This window comes from Amaranthus tricolor, chromosome 13, assembly GCF_026212465.1.
Source record: "Amaranthus tricolor cultivar Red isolate AtriRed21 chromosome 13, ASM2621246v1, whole genome shotgun sequence".
NCBI lineage: Eukaryota > Viridiplantae > Streptophyta > Magnoliopsida > Caryophyllales > Amaranthaceae > Amaranthus > Amaranthus tricolor.
This window is the reverse complement of record NC_080059.1, coordinates 10386107-10402810: the sequence shown is the minus strand read 5'-3', so window position 1 is coordinate 10402810 and position 16704 is coordinate 10386107. Positions and strand designations below refer to the sequence as shown.

The following is a 16704-nucleotide window of genomic DNA, read 5'->3' as shown; positions in this document are numbered from 1 at the left end:
GAAAATTAATCACAAAATTTAAAATAGGACGGTCTAACGGCAGGATCAATTCTATTGGGCTGATCCAATATTTACTTTCAGTCTTAAAATGATTACTTACAACTTTAAAGTGATCATTTTTACAATCTACAATTTTAAAATAACAAATTATAACCCATGTGATCACTTAAAGCTCACACTTATAATCTTAAAATAAACTCAGAATCATAAAGTGATTAATAAGGAAAATAAGGGAATTAAAACAATCTTATACAAAATGAGTTAAAAATTAATAGGTATGAATCCGAGTTTAGTAGGATCTCACTCAGACCCGATTTATGATCATCTCTAATTACATTTGTTTCCTTTTCTTAAAACTATATATTTTTCGAGAGAAAAAATAATAATAAAGCTAATGTGGGTGACATGAAAAAATAACCTTATTTCTACAATAAAATTTTAGGATGAATATAGAAAGTTTTTCTTATTAAGGAAGAAATGGATTTGCATCATTTACATTTATAGGTGAATATGGTTCGGTTTGATCTGGTTTGACACTAAAATCAGACCAAATTAGAAATTTGGGTCTGAAAATTTTCCAGATCGGATCGGACCGTTTAAATCACCAGACTGGACCGGACCAAACCATTTTACAACGGTCCGGCCTGGTCTACGGTTTTTTATTTTTATATTTTCTTCCAAATTAATACATGTATAATTGTATTTATGCAAATATTTCACACCTACAATTAATAAATATAATAATTTGTAATTAATTGATAACATCAACATCATTCAAGTATATATTGCTATATAAAAATAACGACATCTTAAAATATCTAGGTAGCAACTTAATTTTTTAAATACAAAATTATGATTTTCGACCATACTACGGTTTACGGTCCAGTCTGGTTTAAAAAATAAAAAAACTGAGAACTGTAAACCGTAATTTAATTTGAAAAAAATACAGACCAGACCATTTAAACCGTAGACAAAATCAAATACTAAAATTGTGATTTGATCTAGAGTTTAGAAAAAATTTTGTTCAGCCCTATTTACATTTTAACCAGAAGATGATGAAATGATTTGACACCTGAACTAATTCACTGCGTTCACCTCACTGGATTCCTCTGTAACTCATTCTACACTCCTATTTCCATTTTGGCACACATCCTCTTATTTTCCAATTTGTGCGTGAAAATACACAAATTATCTTCAAATTCGTTGCTGTTGAATAATCCTTTCAGGTTGGAATAATTTCCTGGAATTTCTGAATATGGGTGGATTTTCATGGCCATCAGAAGCAGAGGTTAGGATCCCCTTGTTGTTCCTTTATCCAAAATCTTGCTTCCATTTATAATTTCGGGAAATTACTTGTTTAGGTTTGTTAATTTGACATGCAAATAATCTTATAAATCCTTGATTATCATTATGGATGTGCTCAGTTTCATCGGATCTGAATTGGTTGAGGGGAAATATTGGGTCTTCTATTTTGTTGCTTCAGTGTTCTGTGTTTCTTATTAGCAATGGAGCATTGATGTTTTTTCAATGTACAGTTTGTTTTTCTTTTTATTTTTTGTGGGTATTGGAATTGGGATTGAGATTTTTCTATTTTTTCCGTATTTTTGTGAGTTTGCATTTTCCAAAATGGCATTTATCATATACTCCCTCCTATTCATAAGTGTCTCATTTCATTATTTAGTCAAGTCACCTTAAATGTCTCATTTCTATTTTGAATGACTTAGCTTTTTCACACCTTTATAAGTACTAACCTCACTTTACCCTATTAAAATTTAAAAAACACATACTTTTTTTTTTCACATGTGATCTCGTTTAACCACCTTAACAAATAGTGAAAAGTCAAATAGGATACATTGGGTGAATAGGAGGGAGTATTATCTTTCTCCAAAAACTATATTTTGAATAGCAATTTCGATTGTAATGGTTTGATTGCATTAGCTTTGAAACATGGGCCATAGTTTGAATTTAGTATGTAAATGGTTCATAAGTATAGTACAATTTTGCAGTGTGGTATAATGATAAATTGAGTACTATAATTGATAATAAATGGATTTGTCATACTCCCTCTGCTAATTAACCCAAACTACACATTTTGTGTGAATGGAAGGACATGGAGAGAAGTGGTTAAAAAGTATACTTCATGGAAAAAGGGTAGAAATGTGTGGATAGGATGAAATGTAAATAAATGTATGGATAAAAATTAAAGAAAGTTTGTGGCTCATTGGCAAAAATAGAATTGGGGTAAATTTGGTGGGATATACTAAAAAGAAAAGGGGAAAAATTTCGTGGGATAGAGGGAGTATTAATATTGTGTACATCGGAGCTCCAAACCTTGCCTAAATGGAAGGCTAAGTGTTAGCCACTTAATAACATTTGAGTAATGAGGATTTCTTGTTTGAGTGGTTTGTGGTTAAAAAGTAACGGACCCTATGCGCACGTATAATCAATGTTTAGGTGTGTTTTGTGGTCCTAAAATAATGTAGTGAGTAGAAGGTTATAAAAGAGGAGTAGCCTTCCTCTTAGACAAGCATAGGAAGTTGTAGTGTCTTGTAAGCTCTATATATGTGGACCATTGTCATTTTGAATACAATAGACTTTAATTCTATCTAAACTTGATTTCTTATGAAACTATTGCTTACTCTTAGTGAAGCATAAATCATTAGAAGGTAGTTCTTGGTGATGCCTTTTGATGGTTTAGGGGTTTAGTTAAGGTAGTTTTCTAAGGGAGAATTTGGTTTATCTTTGCTTTCTTTATTCTTACTTACACCTCTAAGAATAATCTTAAAGTAATTACACATTAGTGTACCTTTTTTGTGATTGGTTAATAAGTTATCCTAGTTGGCACACTTAATGCTATGTTAACCTTCCCCTTATATTTATAGATTTTAATTTAATTGATATTAATCATCAAATACCTTCCCACAGATGGATTACTCAACAAAGGTCGTGGCTGAGATGGCTGGAGTAGCTACCAAGGATGTTAGATTGGTTCTCTCCCCTTATAGAGTGTGTCCTTTGGGAGCACACATTGATCATCAGGTAAAATATTGGTAATTGTCAATGATAATGATTAATAGCATATAAGTCTTTATCATGCTTCTTTTTCATGTATTTATCTTGTGTTCCTACGCTTGGTTTAACTAATCTTTAGATATTAACTTCTTGTTGAGCTAGGGAACCTATTATGTGTGAGCTCCACATTGTAATATTTATTGCTTAATTAGAGTATACGAAATAATATTTTGATGTACTATGTTGAGTGAGAACTCATTGATGTATGTTCAACAAGAACTTATTGATCTAGTCATCTTTATGTTATTGTTTTGATATGGTTAATTAGTGGTTGCTAATATTTTCATGTGATGAACTCAATGGTGTTGTTTGCTCATCTATTTCAATCAGGGTGGAGCTGTTTCAGCTATGACTATAAACAAGGGAATTCTTCTTGCATTTGTTCCTTCTGGAAATCCCGAGGTATGACGTGAGTTTCCTTGTCATAAACATGGAGATTGTGAAATGTTTTGCTGTCTCATGAATGTAGGCTTCGATAATTTTGACTTAGTTTTGGGAGTAGGTGGGGAAATTCGCTGGGGGGAGTTAGTGCTGAGGAATCACGTGTAACCTATCGGAGACCATAGAGGATCCATATGAGAAAATTAATTGAGGAACGCAAGGGGTTAGCTTGCAGGTCCAAATTATTTTTTACTATTGTATAACGTATGTAAACGAGGGTTTCCATTAAATAGGACCAACCAAACTTCTCAAGTGATGAGAGCGTAGAATAAAAACTCCCTCATTACGTTACGTAACGCCAATTATGTAAGATGTTCGAGAGTTGCTGGATAACGGTGCATGAATGTTCACGGTCAATACACTGCGTTGACTATTATCATTCGTTATTTCACGATGATATTTCTTTGTTACAATGTTATTTGTTTCCCTATTATAATTTTGTTAATACCTATAAACTTTTTTATTAAGATCACTTAAATTATAGTAACTCATAATTTTTATTGTTAAATAAAACAAATAACTAATAAGTTACAATAATAAGTTCAAAACTCGCCTTATGTTATTTTTTTTTCAAAAAATTTACACTGTATCGATCATGATTTGCATTATTAATCCGTTATTGTTGTTTAGCGCGACCCCACAAGCGTTTCTACAAACACATCCACGACCACATTTTTTTTTGCAATAGACGGAAGAAAACGATGGTTGAGCGGCCAAACTTTGCTTGGCAGAAGCAGTGGTCGGTTGATATCATTTTCTTCCAAAACATCCATCACAATATTGTGCATCAATCAATGAATCTTCCTCTACATTTTGATGGTGTTGATGACACATGACATAGTGATTGACAACTGAAACAAGTAGATGTTTGATTCCCAAAAAAGAAGCTCCTTTAATTCCCTCTCCAAAAGCCATCAAATACAAAGTATAAAAAATCCTCGTACCATTTCTTTTGCACGCATGAGACGAAGAGAACCCTTGTGATTTCATATGATTGAGCTAGGCAAGAATACCCATTTTTGTGAAAGGAACCATCAAAGTCGAGTTTGAATGAATCCAATTGATGTAGAATCTATTTAAAACTTATATGAGCAACAAGATCTAAAATTTAATCATGAGCTAAATCATCATATGGGTTGTCACTTATTAGTGTTCAAGAAATTAATAGAAGTACCTATCAACAATTTGATGATAAAAAGTGTTTAGTAGTCCTTAAAAATATCGAAACATGTTTGGAACCCATAAATATTTAGAAGTTAGTGACTACTGAGGATTTCATGAATAATAATAGAAAATAGAAAAAAGGCGAGTGGGTGCGGGTACCTTACTCTCCCATATCCATACTCATCACCTATCCACAACCTATGAAGGGTAAAAGCTTCAAATCCACACCTACCCATGTGAGTATATATTTTAAATCCTCCTCATTCACTATGTCTCACGGTTGTACGCACCTTATACCCTTCCGCCGTATACCGCATTATATGCTCCACGTAGGCCATACCTTTACCGTTTATTACACATGTATTTTCATTTTTATCCAAACCAAGAAATATTAGTTAGATAAAATCAAAATGTTATTTTGCAATAGTTTACCATTATTCGTTACTAGTTAAGCATTTAAAATTTATATTTAAAAAAGATTTTATGTTGCTTTAAAAATTTAACATACTTTTAATTGGACTATTTAGTAATAATCATATTTTAATAGGTTCTCTAATAATTTTTACAATTGATCTATAGAAGTATTATAAATTAAGTAGTATATTGAGTGTATTGTGTACTTGCGGGTATGGGGTGGTTAAAACCTCGTACCCACGAGCTAGTGACTATCCATGATGGGTTAGACTTTTCATACGCGTATCCACTACCCACTAAATTTATACCCATACCCTCGAACTGAGCGGATGTAGTGCAAAACCAACGAAATTTTAGCCATCTTTCAAAATGATGTATCTGGTTTTTTCAAAGTCTAAAACTCTGAATTTGGAAATCTTGATGCGTTCTCAATTATAGTCACCAAGGTTATCTATATTTTTCTCATGTACCAAGATGCTTAAATTTTCTTATGTTGTTTGCATGCATTGATTTGCAAAGTATGTTATTCTGATTCATTTTGTTTTCAAGTGAGGAATTATATCTTAACTCAAGTGGATGTTTTCTTTTAGTATTCCCAAGGCTAATAGATTTTGTAGTAGACATTTTTTGATAGTTTTGTTGTTAACTAGTTTAACAGGGGGTTTTTTGGCTGTGGAGAGGGGGGAGGGAGTTCAAAGCACTAAGAAATAGACCTAGATATTCCTATCATAAACAATTTTGTCCTATGTTTCATTGACAAAGATTTGCTTCATTCAGGTTGTATTACGTTCTGTACACTTTGGAGGAGAAGTGAACTTCAGGTAACCACAAAATAGATAAAGTTATCTTTACATTGTCTTTCTATCATCCTCATAATTTCTATTCTCATAGTATGTATTATTTCATCTTTGAGACTAGGAATAAAAAAGTGGGAAAGGAAAGGGGGGAGGGGGGGATGGGGTTCTAGGAAATGAATGTGGATCTTCCTCCTTTGGAACTTGGAACTTACCATATTGGAATCCATAAAGGGAAGCATGTTTTTTGTGATGCGTTATGAAGTCCACCTCTTTTATGTGCTCGTGCTTAAGAGGATAGTTTTGAGTAGGGGCCTAATGTGGCATGTAGGATGTTGGAGTATAATATCTCCAAAGAAACTAGTTCTTAAACACTATTTTATAAAGCTACAAGTTATGTTATTGTTACAGTGCTCAGAATATGTGAAGTGACAAATGCAAGCTTATCTCTATATGGTAGACGTGTGATTCCAACTCCTTAGCTCTAGTTTTAATGTATTATTGCAGTTAATTATTTCAGTTTGAATACTTATATGTAGAAGTAAAGTGATTAACAATACTGCGAGATAAGAAATCATTGTTAGAATTTCTCTATTATCAATAGTGATTCTAAGCATAGAAAAGAAAATCTGAGTTTCTAAATAATACCAATCACCTTTCGCTGGAGTATTTGAGTATTTAATACGATGTATTTTTTGAATAGAGAGAGATTGTCAAAAGGGTTGCTTGGCAATTTTCCTTAATTGATCTATAAATTGATTTGAAAAGTTTTATAAGCGGGTCTAAATGGATGGTTTGAGATGTTGAGAGAATAATTCAATAGATATACAAAAAATCAGTGGGCCATTCACATATATTCTTCATTAGTAATTAACCTGTCAACTGCCATGTTATTTATGTATACTAAAGTCTCCAATACCATCTCGCTTCTTGATTCAATCCTACGTATTTAATTTTGAAAGTCATTGTATATCATATAATAAGATCAGTATTCTTATGTCTTATGTCGGTGCTCCTCTTTTTGCGACTTGGCTATTGTTTTCAACACAATTCCTCCGGAGATTTGGTCACACACCCATAATATTTTTGTCACAATTCATGTTCTTCTTACGGTCAAGAAGGCAAGAACCATAGAGTATTTCTAGGCTTTTTAGAAATTACAAAACTAATAGTTGCCTTTATTTAGTGTGGTATTCTCTAAAGAAAAGCAAACGTTCTCATTCTTTTAATTATAGGAATTGATCTTATCAAATTGGACTTGTAATTTGTTGTATGAGTTTAGAATCATCTGCCACTATTGAATATGGTGACAAGCATTCTATCTGTACTGTCAGTATCTATTTATAAGATATACCAGTTGGTTATTTTTTCAATGTGTCAAATGCATTAAGTTATCCTTCTTGATGCAACTGAAGTTTTCTATTCATGTACATATCATTCATGTTAAAAAAAGGCAATTTACCGATATATAGTATTTTGGAAAGCTGTTAAGTTCTAATTGCATGAAAGTTGAATTTTGAATTCAGGATTATTGCGAATTGCTATTGGACCACAATTGGAGTACCATTTTGGGGTCTAAATATACACAATGCTGCAGCTAGCTGCATTTTATAATCATGGACTTTCATATTTGAAAATTAGAGTTTTGACCCAAGTTAAGCATTTAAAGGAGCTCACTGCCTTTTTGGTTATTAGTTCTTACGGTTATCTTGGTGCAGTCAAATCTGCTGATGTTTCTTAAGGCTGTTCAATAATGTTGTCTGGCAAATATATCTTTGTTTCTGCAATTTCATTGCAATTGGAAGTTCCTGTAGCAATGAGAAGAGGGCAATAGGTTTTAATAGGTTTTCAGAATGGAGCCGAAAGATGGTGTGAGGAAATGGCGAGTCTTTACGATGATGGATTTGCACATATTGAGTTTTATCTAAGTCCATTATCTACTCTTTGAAATTTGGAGATTTACACATATTAGAAAGCATCTTAGTCCATCATCTACTCTTGGTAGAAAAATTGCGTTATCCTCGCTAAGTGGCAAAGGTGCATTTCATTGAGTAGCAAAGCTGCATCATGCCATCATCCAAAATGGTTAGAAAAGTAAAAAAAGTCCGTCTTCTTTGTTCTTCATTTTTTTTTCCATATGTTAATGCTTTATGATTTCATTTTTATAGAGGATCAAGGGTCTTCTGTCAAAGTTGATTGATTTTTTTTTTAAACTGTTTTACTATGCAGAGTTGATGAAGATCACCATCTTAAAAAGGCAGGAAAGTCTTATGTTAATGCCAATGGTTCAACTAAATCTAAAGAAGAGTGTAGTTGGGGAAGATATGCAAGAGGAGCTGTTTATGCATTAAAATGTGGAGGGCACATTCTCAATCAGGTTAGAGATGCTTGTTTAATATTCTTAATGCTGAATTTAATTATGTACTTGGTAGTGAAGCTGTGAAACCATATAAGGGTAAAATAGGTCATTTTTTTCTATTTACTAAAGATCATTAGAAAGTTTTGTTTTTTTGTTTCTTCTTTTTTCAATGCTGATCTTGTTACATATCTCTTTGTTGCACAAATATTAGTTTGAATGTGCTGAGTCTTTAGTTTGAAACTTTGAATCTTCATGTGTTGCTTTTAGATTGTCTGCCTCTACTTATTTTCCTTATTTCTTTTGAAGTAATATGGAGCATTCATGTAATTTATGCTAGTTCCCCTCTCTTTTGTTCTTTTCTATTCTGTATACAACTTTATCCATACCGTAATTCATCATGAGTCGTTATTGATCTTACTAGAAGAACATAAATCTAAGAACGGGGTCACTGTTCTCATTTTCTAGTTGTTAGTATGCATGTATGATGCCTTCAATTTGCTTCTGGTTGATTAAGTTTGGAGATTGTCAAACGTTGGTGAGCTTTCTTCATTGTTAGTTGTTAATACTTATATATAATGCAATCAATTAGACTGCGCCTATGCCATGTCTAAATGGGGTAAATGATATTTTTTGAAGAAAGATGTGACAAATAATTTGGTATTGGATAATATGTCAAGGATGCCTCTTTGTGGCAGGGTTCCCCATTAACTGATGTATCAGGTTAAAAGTTGATAGTTTTGTTGCAAAGCATTAGGAAGGTTCAGAATCTTCTGTAAATTGTTGAGTCATTGAGGGCCAAGCTATGGGTAGACAAGTTTGCCTGAGGGATACTGAAGGCACTGAGGCGCCTGATTCAGAATGTGATCACTTTAATTATGTCTCTATACACTTCAGCACGAGAAGAGTCCCTCTTAATATCTTTTTAAATCAATGTCTTTTGTAACTTTTGTTAAAAAAGGCAAATCAGGAATAGAGTTTATTTTTTCTTCCAAGTAAAAATATGGTAATATGATACGTTGAAAAACGCAATGACTTCTATAGTTTATTGCATAATACACGAATCTAAAGCACTGTTTTATTTTATTTTTTATCATTATAAGTGCATTTTTTTTTACCAATTTTGTCCCTTTGCACTGACCTTGTGTTTAGGCTCTAAAACTTTTTATTTTCTTAGTCTCCTCATTCATTTTTTTGAAAATGTCTGTGAGCTTGTCCATTCTTGATGGAGCCAAAGATTTATAGTTCTTTGGTTTTGGATTATAATGAAATATAATATAATAATTCATTAAATCATGTGCACTTCATATTTATGTTAGCTGTAGACTTGTAGATCATGTGTGTTATCTAGGGTCTTATCGAAAACAACCTTTTTGTTATCACAAGGGTATGGTTGTGTACATCTGACCCACAAACCCCGCTTAGGTGATAACCTCTTATGAAATTGGGAGTAACGGAATGTTGTTGCTTGTTCATATAAACTTTTCTTTGACTTAGTGACTTTCTTCCTCTTAAATTCATTGGTTCCTCCAGATTTCCAGATATGCATAATCACCTTGGATTTTGATCAATCTCTATTCTACTGGTTCAACTACAAAAGCGGCTTCTAACCATCTTGTTGACTTTAATGTTGCATCTGGTTTTAAATGTTCCTACACTATCTTCTATGCAGTTATCTTAATGTTTGGAATTTCTGAATTTCATCTGTTTCTCAAAATTACATTGTTGAGTTGGGGGCTTGAGGGCTGCCTGTCGTGATTTGCGTTTAATGAAACCATTAAATGTACGATCAAGGATATTTGAATGAAACATGCACACTTGCAATTTTATAGTTAAAATTGACAGTTACCAATACGGTAATGCTTGTTAATTGAGTTCGACTGTCTGGTTAACTCTTTGATTAGTAGACTATGACTATAATACCTCTGCATTAAGCCTCCTTGAATTTTGAGTTGAATCAATAATGTGTAATTTCTCTTTTTCGTCCTTCTTTATTTATGTGAAATGTTATCTAATAAACTATTCAATGTATTTTAATTGCATTTGGGTATGCACATATATACCTATGTTTCAAGTTTTCAACTTATTTTCATCTATACCAATCATCTATACTATTGGGAAACTTATTCTTACTGCTATTCTTGTATGTTTCAGGGTATTATTGGATTGATCAGCGGTTCTTCAGGCCTTGATAACTCTGGCCTTAGCTCTTCTGCTGCTGTAAGTTGCAAGTATTTTAACTAATTTCTTCTCTGAAGTCAATAAGAAATTTATTGATTCATAGTAATATTGCCATATACTAGAGATCTAATCATCATCTCCGATAGCAAACTAGCTTAATAGTTGTCCACTGCATTGATCAATTGTAAAAGGCTGAATGGCTGATTTCAGGTTGGAGTTGCTTACCTATTGGCTCTTGAAAATGCCAATAATATATCAGTATCTCCAGCAGAAAACATTGAGTATGACCGGTAAGCTCACATGGTAACTATTTTCTCTTACTGTTTATGATAATTGAACTTTCATGATCTCAAGTACCAGTCTTGATTACTTTTTATTTGTTATGTATAACAAGTCAGAATAAAAAAATAATATTAGATTTTGTAACCATAATTTGTAACGGAAAAATTAGAAAAACATTGCATTTTCATTAGCGTAATTTGGATTTTCATGATCTCAAGTACCTGAGCTTTCCGTGCTTATAATTTGGGTTCCTTCTAGGTCAGGTTCGGTTGTGTAGCAATGCCAGGTTCAATCAGAATTTGGATTTTCAGGCTTTCTAGTAAAGTGTTTGCATGAAATCATTTATTCAAAATTCAGATTGAGTTGGGGTGTCTGTGTGCCGAATAAAATGTAATGTTAACAAAAAAAAAAGTGATGAAATCAATAATTTCTGTAGTCAAAAAATTCAAAGTAACAGGTGCAAAAGGAAGTTAAAGTAAACCAATGAAATTAAAAAAAAATTTTAAAAATTAAAATTTGGGTCTTTTTGTATTCTTTCCAGTTTCTTGGTTTAGTTCAGGTAAATTTCATTTCAGATTCAGTTTTGGGTCTCCACGATTATGGCCATATGGCTTGAGCTGGTCAGTTTTTGTAGATTTACCATGTTGGTTATATTACATCAATAGAGCAAAAACTATTTTGCCGTTGACTTCTATAGATGATTAAATATGGTTGTTATATATATCCTGCATCATTATGCACTTTTCTTCTCTTTACACCAATTCCGTCAAAATGATTAATCATGGTTCCTTTATTTATCCTGCATCATTATGCACCTTTCCTGAATGTAGGCTGATTGAAAATGAATACTTAGGCTTGAGTAATGGCATACTTGATCAATCGGCAATACTACTTTCACGGCAGGGTTGTCTGACCTTCATGGACTGCAAGGTACCAAATTTTCTATTCTCCAAACAGTTTGTTCTTCAGAAATATATGTTGTATATTGAATGGAGCACTTCATACTTGCGCTATGTAGTTTCAGCCCGTTTATGCTCCTCAATTGTTAATCATTACTTTATAGATAAGAGTTTTTCATGTGACAATATTTTTCCATTAAGTATTGCATGATTTTTTCCAAATATTTTTCATGTAGTTGTCATATTCTTCTACTTCCTTGGATCAATTTTTTTTCCTTTTAGTTTATGTGAAGTTTGAACTTGAATTCTACATATCTTGGACTTTGTTATAAGTATCAAGAATGGGCACACACCCAAGTGTATTACATGTCCTCAACAAAAACAATACCAATGCCTGAATTCCAACAGTACGCTTTACGGGGTTTGCTACCTTAACCAAAACAAATTTGCATGGGAAGTCGTCTTTAGAAAAAGATGACATACGTTTGTACAAACTAGTTTACGCACTAAAACTATTTTATTTTCTATGAATATTGCTGAGTTATGTATTTGTGCAACAGTGCAAACTAGTTTATTACTTAATTTTCTGAAATGCTGGCTTGACTTTTTTTTTACAGACCAAAGAATACAAATTGATAAGCCCTTCAAACTTAAAAGGGGGTGGTTCAAATGGAGCACAGAAATCATACAAGATATTATTGGCATGTTCTGGCCTGAAGCATGCTTTGACGAGTGCCACTGGGTATAATTGCCGAGTTTCTGAATGTCGGGAAGCAGCAAGAGTTCTCCTAGAGTGAGGACTCAATCCTTTAAGATATCATATACCATTGTAGCTCATCAGTCTTTGGCACCTTACCACCAAATCATTATTTTGCAAAGAAAATGCCACTTAGCGGTTGATTGAGAAATGCGCCAAAGCTAGGTTTTCGGAGAAGAAAGTAGTTTACTCCCTCGATTCCAACTTAAATAAACATGCTTGTTAATAATGAGAGGTCAGAGGAATGATGGAACGAGAAGGAAAATTTATTTTTCTAAAATGAAGGGATAGCCATGTGCTAAAAAAGGAATTGTTTCGTTTATTTTGAAACTAGCAAAATTGAAAAGTGTTTTTGGAATGGAGGGAGTATTATCGTGAAGCTTTTAATGTATAGCCGTGCATTTAGCTAAAAGCTCAAAACAATAATAACTTAGATTATATAACTTATTGTCACTTCATGCACTGATTTAAGGTATATTATGGAAGAAAGTGGATATTCATCTGAGGTATTTCATTGGATATCTGCGAACTAAAAGTAAATATTTGTAGTCTTGTATGTCTTAGTTGAGAACTAGTTCGTGAAAATCAGGCTGTAGCTGTGACCTAGATAAGTGTCCTGAATCCGGATTATATTTTATGTGTTATGTTTTGACATTTGGAGGTGGAAGTTCTCAAAGTTATCAAAGTATGCACTCTATAGTCACATAGATAAAGTTCTTTATACCACTAGTCACATTTGGAGGTGAAAATCATGTTGTATGTTTGCCATGATTAATATGAAATATAATTAGGATCTATTGACATCTTACCATTTCCCTGTAGCTTATGACATTTTGGAAGCACTCCATTCAATGCTGACTTTTGTCCGTTATACGTGTCTCTATAATATTGACCCTTTTCAGTTTGTCGTCTTTTGGCATTGCAGTGCTGTTGGGAGGGATGAAGCGGAGGCTGTTCTATCCAATGGTTAGGATCTGTTCATGCTGTTTTAAAGAATAATAAAACCTTAAGTGTTGGATGTATTCTAATTCTTAGTTCTTGTTCGAACAGTTGAACTACAAGTTTATGAAGCTCACAAGGTAGTCTTTTAATTTTACTCTTGATACTGCTTATTAAGTCCTGCTAATCTGTCATTTGTGCAACGCAGCAGGATTAAAGGGCAAAGTAAGAAATGAATTGAAGCAAGTATTATCTTATTAGCGTAGATTGACTTTCTATAAATGGCCGCGTAACCAAATGCCAATCCAACTCGAATTAGAAAAATAAATCAAAAACAATCAAGCTAAAAATAACTCTTATTTGTTGAGTTTCAATTTTCCTTCAATCTAGAACAGTGGTATGTATGTGGAAACTTCAGCAATGTGATGGTTAATTTGATTCAATCTTCGCTTGAAAACCAGAGCTTTTAATTTATTGAATCTACATTTAATGGTTTCTTTCATTTTATTTTGGGAAAGCCATAATTAATATGTTGGCCACTGTGCAAATTATAGATGTCCATGTTTGATTATGTCTGGAAGAGTCTCTTTGAGTGTATTATGGTTCCTTGATTTTGGATTATAGTGGACTATATTAAAATGACTCATTTAATCATGTGCACTTCTTTTTTATGTGAAGTTGCACATGATGTTTGTTATCAAGGGTTCATCAGAAACAACCTCTTTGTTAGTATTAGCACTAACAAGGGCAAGGTTGCGTACATCCGACCCCTCCAAACACCACCCTAGGTGGGTGCCAATGTAATGTATGCATGTATTTGTGAATATTTGGGATTTTGACCATTGGTAGTGGGGACATTCTTTTGTGCAATTTTTATTGTTGCAATGATTTTTTGTATTGATTTATAGGACAAGCTAGATCCTATTCTTGCACGAAGAGCAGAGCATTATTTTACGGAGAACTTGCGTGTGATGGAAGGTACCATTTCAATTACTTTCTCTGTTATCATATTCCTGTGTAGTTTTTCCTATGCAATAAACGATATTTAGATTTTAGCCTTGTTTTACTGCGACTTGATCCAGGAGTGGAAGCTTGGGCTTCGGGTAGGATGGATGATTTCGGAAAATTGGTTACTTCGTCTGGTCGAAGTTCAATTCAGAACTATGAATGTGGTATGAATCTTTTTTTTCCTGTCTTGCTGAGTTATGGATGACAATGTCTAATTTGTAATGCATACCCAAAAATTTTCTTTGGACATTCTTGCGTTGGATATTTGTGAGTTGCTACCGTTACTTAATGGCAAAGTCCCTTAGACATATAAAGAATAAAATATTAAATGCGAGGATGTTGCTACCATTACTTAATGGCAGAGTCCCTTGTAACGAATCCGTTTGACCCGACTAAGAATGGATTTACAATTATATAGAAACAAACATGGACATAAGACCCTATTGTGAACCAACCCAAAACACCCGACGTAAAATCTATCCGATAACCTGAATGAACAACTCTAATTTTAAGGCTCATGGGAAAAAGTCAACGAAGATTGACTCGGTGATGGTCTATTGTTAACAAAGGAGAAAATGTTTTAATAAATGAGGTCGGCATCAAGGGAAAGTGGATTAAAGTTGAAAATCTTTTCTCAAGCAAAATTAAAGCATCAAGGGGTAGCAAACACTACATTTTCCACCCATTGTATTGGAAACAAACAAGTTTTAGATAAAGGGGCCTTGATCAAGTTATGAATAAGTTCTAGACTTTAGGGACAACCGGACAAGGAAAAGGCTTTGTTCAAGTTGAAATAAAATGCTTTAAAGAAATGGAGGAGAATTTGTTGCATATACTCAAGCTGTTAGATATATGTATGACCATAAAAACTGTAATCCAAGGCACACTTGCAAACCTAAGTCCACTAATCTTAGGTTCAAACTAGAAGCCAAATTAGTAACTATTTGTTTCTTATACTTTCTTAATACTTATTTGGTAATAGAATATACTATACCAATAATATTTCAGTACCCTAATGTCATTAATTGGCTTCTACCTAAGTAGAGACTGCAGAGTTTGGGAGTCAGATGTGTGTAAGATTATCTTTATTAAAGTTAACAAAGAGGCTATTTCAAGTTGACCTATAAATGTTCATATAATACCAAAATAATTAAATTGGTTTCCTATAAATAACTTGTAAAATCTTACACTTGCTTATGGATACTTCCAAGAAAAATAAGCTAGTGAGTTTGGACAAAGAGTCGAGAAGTTTGGATGAATAACGGGTAGTGAATTGCGAAATTCTGAAATTTATATGTTTAGATTAAACACAAATAAATTTAAGCACAAACTTGTCGATCTCTTCTCTATATTCAGACTTAAATGTGATTGCCTTTAATTTACATTAAACATTTAAAGTCGAATAATAACTGATTTCATGTGCCGTACTTTGAACTTCAGGGTGTAAGCCTCTAATAGACCTTTATGAGGTCCTCCTACGAGCTCCCGGTGTGTTAGGAGCGAGGTTTAGCGGTGCCGGGTTTCGAGGATGCTGCATTGCATTAGTAGATTCAGAACATGAAATTGAAGCTGCTTCATTTGTGAAAAGGGAATACACTAAACTTCAACCTGAATTGGTTAGTAAAATTGGTGAAGAAGCTCTTATTTTTGTGTGTGAATCTGGGGATGGTGCTCGTGTAATTTCTAGCCATTAATGTTTTACATAATGAGGTGTTTGGTAAATTAGCTTATTGAGCAATTTTAGCTTATTTTGATATAAATAGACGGTTGGGTGGTCAAACAGGCTAAACCAGCTAATGCTAGTGTTTGCTGAAGTAACTGGTTGAAATAACTTATTGATACAAATAAGTTGTTTTTAAACAAGCTGCTTATAGTAGCGGGTTCAAAATCAGTTGGTCAAACCAGTTAATAAAATCAGTCACTATAATCAGCTATCAGCCAATTGCCAAACACCCTCATCAAGTGATTTTCTGTTTTTTTGAGTGATTTACTTGTTCATTCATTAGTTTTACTCTGACCCTTAAAATTTGCCCCATTTACGGAAAAAAAAGGTTCTTATGAAAGTTGGTGAAATGGGCATACTCAAAGGACGGAGTAGTATAAATGTACGGTTTCGTAAAAGAGACATATCTTACCGTTAAAAAGCTAATAAAACAATTTTTTTTATTTGCTATCAACAATTTTATTGTATTTTATTGCATCGTCTTTATTATTTTCTTTCTTTAATTAGTCTAATTGGTGATTTTATTGGATCCTAATTATTCTCCCTTTCCACAATCTTTTTACCGTTTTGTGTCTTTGATTGTAGTACTTTATTAATTATTCTAATTCTAATTGGTCATTAAAAACTCTCCAAATTGTAATTTATAATTAGAAATTAGAAATTAAAATTTTACT

The 16704-nt window shown here is 33.0% G+C and overlaps 1 protein-coding gene across 1 annotated transcript; it reads left to right on the top strand.

Annotated features, from left to right (window-relative positions):
- Positions 1-865: 865 nt before the first annotated feature.
- LOC130797763 (galacturonokinase) lies at positions 866-16487 on the top strand. The gene is made up of 14 exons (XM_057660506.1): positions 866-1288; positions 2926-3039; positions 3403-3474; positions 5869-5912; positions 8115-8262; positions 10396-10461; positions 10633-10712; positions 11535-11634; positions 12221-12396; positions 13286-13326; positions 13411-13439; positions 14208-14277; positions 14382-14471; positions 15748-16487. The coding sequence occupies exons 1-14, from the start codon at positions 1256-1258 to the stop codon at positions 15999-16001; spliced, it is 1317 nt and encodes a 438-aa protein (XP_057516489.1). The 5' UTR covers positions 866-1255; the 3' UTR covers positions 16002-16487.
- The last annotated feature ends 217 nt before the right edge of the window (positions 16488-16704 follow it).